General features: G+C 41.4%; 1 protein-coding gene across 20 annotated transcripts in view; it reads right to left on the bottom strand.

The window, feature by feature from the left end:
* LOC123515927 (stromal interaction molecule homolog) overlaps positions 1 to 8,992 on the bottom strand; it is a 116,484-nt gene extending 107,492 nt beyond the window's left edge. For 17 of the 20 annotated variants that reach the window (XM_045274834.1, XM_045274844.1, XM_045274848.1 and 14 more), the window contains exon 1: positions 8,688 to 8,992. In XM_045274834.1, the coding sequence (XP_045130769.1) occupies positions 8,688 to 8,853 (166 nt within the window). In that variant the 5' untranslated portion in view covers positions 8,854 to 8,992. The remainder of the gene's footprint in view (positions 1 to 8,687) is intronic. The other 3 variants (XM_045274845.1, XM_045274851.1, XM_045274850.1) reach the window with 1 other exon arrangement.
* Positions 8,993 to 9,057: the final 65 nt, after the last annotated feature.

Raw genomic sequence — 9,057 nt, 5'->3', positions numbered from 1 at the left:
GACGTTTGCCATTTCAGCTTCGTTATCTATTTGGTTTCCGTTTTCTGTTATGAGTGGACCAATTGTTGAGGCTAAGACTCTTTTGGATTTTACATAACTGTGAAATTCCTTTGGGTTGGTTTTACAGGAGTTTGCGATCTGAGCTTCTACAGATTTTTGCTGCTTTTATCAACTTTTTGCTTTTCTACGCAATCTGTCATGCTCTAATTTATCATTATTATGCTGTGTTAATTTGTATTTGTTGTATGCTTCTTTCTTTGCTAGAAGACAGCTTTTAATTTCATTATTCCACCATTTCGGTTTGGTGTTTAGTATTTTCCTTCTGTTTCTTAGTGGTATACACATCTTAGCTGTATCATTTATCTTTTCAGCAAACACCTCCCATGTCTTATCTACATCTGGTGTTTCCAGCAGTATATTCCAGTCAATGGATGCAAGCTGCATACGGAGTCTTGTGTAGTTTGCACGCCGATAGTCTGGCACTTTTTCTTTACTTTCATTCACTTTTCCTTTGTCAAAATTTATGGTGAATTTTAAGGAGCGATGATCGCTGGAACTGAATTCTGGTCCAATTTCCACATTTTCAATAGTATTCTCATCATTTGTTAGAACGATATCAAGGATATTGTTTCCTCTTGTCGGATGCTTGATGTGTTGGTGGAGGGAGCTTTCAAGCATGCTATTATACAGCTAAAGGAGGAGGAGGAGGAGGAGGAGGAGGAGGAGGAAGAAGAAGAAGAAGAAGAAGAAGAAGAAGAAGAAGAAGAAGAAGAAGAAGAAGAAGAAGAAGAAGAAGAAGAAGAAGAAGAAGAAGAAGAAGAAGAAGAAGAAGAAGAAGAAGAAGAAGAAGAAGAAAAGAAGAAGAAGAAGAAGAAGAAGAAGAAGAAGAAGAAGAAGAAGAAGAAGGTGATGATGATGATGATGATGATTAAGGTAAAGGAGGAGGAGGAGGAGGAGGAGGAGGAGGAGGAGGAGGAGGAGGAGGAGGAGGAGGAGAAGGAGGAGAAGAAGAAGAAGGAGAAGGAGAAGAAGGAGAAGGAGAAGGAGAAGGAGAAGGAAAAGGAGGAGGAGGAGGAGGAGGAGGAGGAGGAGGAGGAGGAGGAGGAGGAGGAGAGAACGAAGGACATCAACATCATCATCATAAAAGAACCAATACCAATTTAAAAAAAAATATGAAAACAAATAAATAAAACCACTAACACACACACACACACAAAAGTCAGGACACTTTTAATATAACAAAGATTCAAAGGTACTGGGGCGCTGCTAACTCCGTGACTCAGTGATGTGTTGTTGTTGTTGGTGGTGGTGGTGGTTGTGATTGTGGTTGTGGTGGTGGTGGTGGTGGTGAACTGAATGAACCCTACGTGCTTAAACTTAAGATCACAAGACAACTGACAACTGCGCCTCCTCACCTAACCTCAACTCAATAGAAAACACACACACACACACACACACACACACACACACACACACACACACACACACACACACACACACGTGAATCAGAGGAAAATAAATGTTGCGTTGGAGCCCCAAAAGAAGAAAATATGTAAAGGAAGAGGAAGAGGAGGAAGAATGAAAAGGATAAGAACAAGAATAGACAAAAAAAAAATTAAATAAAACACCCTAAAAACGAGAAGAAAATAGAAAGATTAAAGTGAACGAAGAGAAAGAGGAGGAAGATGAAAAGAGTAAGAATAAGGATAAAAAAAAAAAAGAGAAAACCCTTAAAGACAAGAAAAAGAGAAGATTAGAATGAAGGAAGAGGAAGAGGAGGAAGATGAAAAGGATAAAACGAAAAAAAAAAGAGAGAACACCCCAAAAAACAAGAAAAGAGAAGATTTAAATTAAGGAAGAAAAGGAGGAGGAGGAGGAGGAGGAGGAGGAGGAGGAGGAGGAGGAGGAAGATGAAAAGGATAAGAACAAGGATAAAATGAAAAAAAGAGAGAGAGAGAAAGCCGAGAGGAGAACACACAACAACAAAAGGTAAATAAATCTCAACAAAAGCATTTTCTACTGCGGAGAAACGAGAATTATTACTTTGCATCAGTTGTTTAGGTTCGTCCTTTCTTATATTCATTGCCAGCCAGGTGTGTCTTGTCCCTAGCACGTATAAGTAGTAGTAGTAGTAGTAGTAGTAGTAGTAGTAGTAGTAGTAGTAGTAGTAGTAGTAGTAGTAGTAGTAGTAGTAGAAATAGTAGTAGTAGTAGTAGTAGTAGTAGTAGTAGTAGTAGTAGTAAAGGTGTTAATGGTGCCAGTAGTTGTGATATTATGAGAAACAAAAAAAGAATACTAGGAAATGACAAAGAAAAACGAAGAAAAGGAGAAGGAGGAAGAAGAAGAAGAAGAAGAAGAAGAAGAAGAAGAAGAAGGAGGAGGAGGAGGAGGAGGAGGAGGAGGAGGAGGAGGAGGAGGAGGAGGAGGAGGAGGAGGAGGAGGAATAAAAGAGAGGTGTGAGGGAGGGGGACGGCGGTGAAAAAGTCTACTTAGCAGCAGTTCTGGGATAATATTCAGCGGTACAATGATGGCTCTTGGTACAGTAGGTGGTTCAGTGGAGCCTTTGATGCTGCATGCTGCTTTAATGATGTGTCAAGAGAGGACCAGAAATATGCCACTGCCTCCTCCAGGTGTTGTATTATCACAGGTGTGTGTGTGTGTGTGTGTGTGTGTGTGTGTGTGTGTGTGTGTGTGTGTGTGTGTGTGATGCGTTTCATTCTATCTGCATTCCTTCATGGTATGTTGATTTTTAACATTCTGAAAATGCCAACATCATTCTCTCTCTCTCTCTCTCTCTCTCTCTCTCTCTCTCTCTCTCCCGGACCTGGCACTCTTGACTGACAAACTGATTCACTAAACTGTCAAGAATTATCAACTTTTGCTAATGAGTGACTGACACAACCTGTTAACTGACGCACGGACAGACTGACTCTGGAATCCCTAACGAAACGACGCATTGACTGATTAATATGCTCACAAACACACACACGTTTATAAGCTGAGCGAACAAAACACACACACACACACACACACACACACACACACACACACACAACAAAGTGACCTCTATTCTCGAGATGTGAGGATAGGAGAGAAAAAAAAATATAGAGTGGTAGGAAGAAATATAGCGAGGAAGAAGAGAAGGAGGAAAGAGGAAAGGGAAAATTACTGAGGTTGGCACAGTGAAGGTTTGGTAGGTGTAGGCAAGGGAGAGAGAGAGAGAGAGAGAGAGAGAGAGAGAGAGAGAGAGAGAGAGAGAGAGAGAGAGAGAGAGAGAGAGAGAGAGAGATCTTGGAGAGGTGGAAGGAAGAGAGAAGACCAAACAGTGGTAGATCATTATACAGGTCGCTGTGATAAAGACCATGTCACAATCTGAAGCCAAAGAAGGAGGAGGATGAAACAAAACAGGTGAGGAGGAAAGAGAGAGAGACGCAGAAGAGCAGGCAGGAAGGTAGGCAGACAGGCAGACAGGCAAAGAGGCAGTGGGTAGGCAGGTAGGCACGCAAGCTGGCACGGTGCCCAGTACACGTGGCGCGACGGGCACCCTGCCAGCCTCCACCCCCACCCCTCCCTCTCCCTGTACACCGCGCAATAACTCAATATGACCACAGCTCCCCCACACTTCCCCCTCCCCTCCACATGTTCTCCATCTCACTGATCTGTTCTGCTTCCCTTCACCTTCCCTCGCAATACTCCACCTTTTCCATCCTCTCTCTCTCTCTCTCTCTCTCTCTCTCTCTCTCTCTCTCTCTCCACTACCCCACCCACACCTTCACCTTCTTCCCCCCACTCGACCACACCCCTCCAGCTGATCCAACACACACACACACACACACACACACACACACACACCTGGCAGCCTCCTCACACGCCTCCTCACAGGTGCTACTTGGCTTTACTGTATCTAGTCGCTGTGTCTGACTTCTTGCCTCTTTTTGTTCTAATTTCTAGCTGAACTGCAAATGACACGAAAAAAAAAAAATAATAAAGACTCGGCAGCGTAGTCTCTCTCTCTCTCTCTCTCTCTCTCTCAAATACAAAATACCTATTATAGAAACACAACTAACCATTTGAGAGAGAGAGAGAGAGAGAGAGAGAGAGAGAGAGAGAGAGAGAGAGAGAGAGAGAGAGAGAGAGAGAGAGAGAGGTTAACACACACACGAGCAGGATCAGATGCCACGCCCTGAATCACATGTGGTACAGCCTGGATAGATAAGGAGGTTCACTGGCATAGCTTTACAGATAGATAACACGCCACGCCACTTCGCCGGCCACTTGAGAGGGGGTCAGAGGGGGTCACGGTTTACTGACACCGCGGCTCAGTGCTTCAGATTGTTCGGATTATACCAGAACAGACTCCGCCTTGTACTGCCGCTTAGTCAAACATCACCTCCTCACTTCATCTTGGCTAGTATTAACATCTACTAGAGGTTAATTAGGGGTTCTTGCCAGGTGCTGTGTTTAAAATTGTGAGTTTATTTTGCTATATTGTAAGTTATTTTGGGTTTTTCAAGGTGTTTTCTGTTGTTAGATACAGAATTGGAGGTTTCTATGCAGTTGATTGGGGTGTTGTTTAAATATAAGCATATATTTTGCTATACTGTATTGTTTAAATATAAGTAGGTATTTTGCTATAATGTAAAGTTATTTTGGGTTTTTCAAGGGTTTCTCTGACTAGATACATAAGTGCAGGTTTTTATTGTTTTAATTGTGGTCTTGATTAGGTGTTATGTTTGAAAAATAGTAGTTTATTTTGCAATATTGTAAGTTACTTTGGGAGTTTTCAATAGGTTTTCTGACTTGAGATACGTAAGTGGAGGTTTTTATGGTTTTATTTGTGGTCTCGATAGATGTTGAAGTTTGAGTAGTTTATTTTGCTCTATTGTAAGTTATTTAGAATTTTCAAGAAATTTTCTGTGACTTTAGATACGTAAGTGGAGGTTTATAAAGCCTTAATAATGTTGTCATGATCCCGGTGATAATTTAACAGGATCTAATTCAAGTGAAGGATTCAAGCATTAGTTAATTTAACAAACTCTATTTAAAGTTGTGGTCTTCAAAGGTGTTTTCATGATAGATCTAGTGAAAGTTATTGTGTTTTTCGGGAGCGTGTTCTTGATTCTGGTGATAGTTTAACTGATTCAAGAGGATGTTATTGTCTTCAGGGTTGTTTGGTGATTCCAGAGATACTTTAACATGCTCCTTGTAGGGGGATGGTGTAGGGAGAGGGGTTGGGGGGAGGCGTCACTGATAGTTTTCGAGTGTGTTTTCATGATTCAAGTGATAGACAAATATCAAAGCCCCGGGGGGAAAACCAATGAAAGTTACACATTAAATTTAACATCAGTCTCGTTTGAAAATAGTAGTCCTGATAAGTGATAAGGTCCCAGTGTTTGAGAATACAGGCCACGAGATTGAACCTGGAGTTGATGGGAGGAAGGGAAGAGGAAGGGAGGAGTGTTGCTGTGAGGTGGGAGCGAGGAGGCAATCTTCAAGTGGCAACAGCAACATTGGCAACACTGCAAGGCGCCCGAAGCTGCACCCGTCACTTTTATGAATAGACAATTATTTAGTTTCTTTCAAAATATACACAAATTATGGAGGAAAAAAAACAAACTTACAATCACCACTCGTACTGGTAGCAACAGCATGCCGTGGGACTACAAGCACAGAGAGATAAGCAGTCAATGCGGGGCGCCTACTCTCTCTCTCTCTCTCTCTCTCTCTCTCTCAGATAAGCCACGGAGCATCATTAATTGTGATAAATATACTGTATTGTCATAAATTCAGCAGCTCCATCGAGGCTATTAAGGGTATCTGACGCCTGAGCGAGGGCCGTGCGAGGCCGTGTGTTGCTATAAAGTGCGGTGAAATTGACAGGATGGTGAGCGATAAATCATGTGTTCTTAATGAAGGTTATGCACAGTAGCAGTCTTTAAGGTGCACAGCAGTGACGTGGTGAAGTGAGGTGCACCATATCCATTCTCTCTCTCTCTCTCTCTCTCTCTCTCTCTCTCTCTCTCTCTCTTGATCTTACATTTTTTACTAGAATTTCAAACTGGTAAGAAATCCTTTTAGTCATATTGAATTGAGTACTAAGTGCTAATAAATTAAGCTTCCTCTGTGCCTTCATTACCTGCATGTAAGCACTAATACCTCAACACCAGCCAGTCTTTGTACCTCACCTTGAACCTTCTGACACTCATAAAGGTCACACTACATCCCTAAATTCCTACAGTGGTTTGCAGTTTTACCTAACCATCATACCTACATAATATTAGCCCTTCAGTACTGGTACACATTTTTACCTTGAGACTTGTGTATGATTAGACCATTTTATTGACATTAGGAAGATTGATGGCCACAGTCTTCACAATTTTAATGTTCCACATAAGTTTCTGAAGAAGTAGGTATAAAATCACCAAATAGTAAGCAGAATGAACATGAAAATACATCATGTTACTGAAGGAGTTAACCTGTATGTCTGTATTTTCTTAATGGTAATACTAGAGTTGGTTGGAACGAAGAGATACATCTGAATAATATAACCTTGAGAATATAAGTGTAATCTATCAATTGACAGCCATCCACAGTTAGACAGTGACTTATTCAATCCCAGGGCAAGTATGCTCACCAAGAGACATCACCTCTGCTGCAGTGCACTTGGTACTATTTGCACCAATGGTATGGAGTGCAGCTACCAGGACATGTGGTACACCAATGGGAAACAGGCTTATTCGGACCGTGGCTGATTCGGACCAAGCTGATTCGGCCCTTTTTCTGGCTCTTTCGGACCTCGATGTCCTGGCTGATTCGGACCTCGACCTTATTGTCCTGGCTGATTCGGACCTTTTCCAGGGGGGACTTTGCATAATTCCAACACTTGTTACCGAGAGGATATTAATTGAATAAGAAAAGGTAAAATTACATTTTATTGAAAAATTACATTTAATGCATTTATTAGGAATACTCTAAGTCTTAGTCTAGGCCTACAATTTCACTTACACATAGATATATGCACACTTCTTGAGTAACTGGCCAGTTGTTATATTCTTATCATTATATTCCTTCCATACTTGTATTATACGACCTTGTATCTCCTTCACCCGATTTCTCTGATACCTTTTTAATTTTCCTTCTTTTACGAGTTTTATGTGATTAGGTATTTCCTTCGCCTCCGAGTATAGCAAACTTATCAATAAATAGAAGGGAAGGTTACCTTTTTTAGCACTTCTGTTTAATTTGTGATGCCATCCTTCCACGTCATTGTTTGTCCTTATGCTGCGCCCAAAAACTGACCAGTTCTCTACTGTCCACACATTACTGTTTGTAAGTGTTCGGATAATTCAAAACATGATCCGAATCAGCCTAATACATGGTCCGAATCAGCCAAGACTTAGGTCCGAATCCTGTCAGAATTAGCCATGGTCCGAATCAGCCACGGTCCGAATAAGCCTGCATTCACACCAATGTAGGTAGGCGTCATAGAAGCAATGGCTGTATATAAAGGTATTCATGGAGTGTGTGTTTGTGTGTGTAATTATGTATATTGTGGAGTATGATATGCTGGTGGAGTACAGTGGTGCATGATAAAAGGTGGTTGGAAGCAACAGTGAATCACAGCAGAGATTAAAGTAAACCTACTGACAAACAGACATCTGCAAAGGCCAGTCAACAGTGGTTTGGAGATTCTTCATTCAAGCATTCCTTATGAAACAAAAATTCAGGAGTAGTAAAGAATCAGAGTAAAGAAAAATAAACCAAAAATAATAATAAAAGTGGAAATAAAAACTTACGAGTATTTTCAAGCCAAATACCACATTTCTACTAATTCTTTTTGTATACAAAGTTTATAATGAGGGTACAGACTATGGAACAGATAAAAACAAAGATGAGATGACCTTACTGCAACATATGTACAACTGTGATAGCTCTCCAAACACAAGTGTAATAGTCAGTTTCCCTCGGTATTTTGAATCATAAACTTAGCCATCCAGTGTGTCTCACCACAAATTGCCGTGACTGTCTACAAGTGGTCTCTTATCTCACTTAATAGTCGATCATTTTCTCCAAGTTTCTTTTACTCAGTTCATTATTTCATGCAGTTCTGGTACAAAGGATTTAGTAGACAAGTGATTAGATACAAATAGTTTAGGAATACAGCCCACATGTGACTCGACGACGGCCTCTACCATGCACCAATGTCCTGTTTGTCATGCAAACCCTCTTGCCAGACACCCCAACTATGCCCATTTAAGTATTCACACATAGAGTTGCAGTGGAAAGTTCCAGAATTTTTCTTTTTCTTTAAGTTTACCAATACTAAGATAAAATATTACACATTTATCATGAATGCCTCCCAAACGACATTATATAAGCTGTACCTGGCACTAAAACCACATGAATGAATTTGATGCAAGAGTAAAATACAAGAAGTCATTGCAGCTGTAATATGAAATTGCACACACACACACACACACACACACACACACACACACACACACACACACTTCAATACACAATCAAAGAAAGCTGCATGGATGAACATTAAAATTAATACACATAAATCTAAGGGAGACAAAACCCAGACATAACAAATAGGATAGCATACACAAAACACAACCTTCACCTAACTCTGCAATGATGGAAACAGGTGAATAAGTACCAGGTAAGCATACGGTCCTTACCCTCCTCAGTCAGCTGGTGGACCCTGTTCCCATAGCCCCAGCTCCTGCCGCCGCTGCCACCACCACTGCCGCCGCCACAGGTCAGCCCCGCCGTGGTCACCAGCACCACCAGACCCACGTAGTAAGCCCGCAACACATTCACACTCGCTAAGTAGACCTCCATCATCTCTCTTTCTCCTCACCAAACACTCATCATGGGCCTCCCTGCGCCTTATGTACAACTGAGGTCGGTAGTCGCAGATATCACTCGTGTTGCTTTAATCACGTCCACACCTCACCGTGATTCTCGTGCGACTGAACCATAACATTGGGATTGGCGACACTGACAGTTCCCTACTCACTAACTTATCGAGATGCCTATAAACACATT

This window comes from Portunus trituberculatus, chromosome 40 (assembly GCF_017591435.1).
Source record: "Portunus trituberculatus isolate SZX2019 chromosome 40, ASM1759143v1, whole genome shotgun sequence".
In the NCBI taxonomy this organism is placed as follows: domain Eukaryota; kingdom Metazoa; phylum Arthropoda; class Malacostraca; order Decapoda; family Portunidae; genus Portunus; species Portunus trituberculatus.
This window is presented reverse-complemented; position numbering and strand designations above follow the sequence as displayed.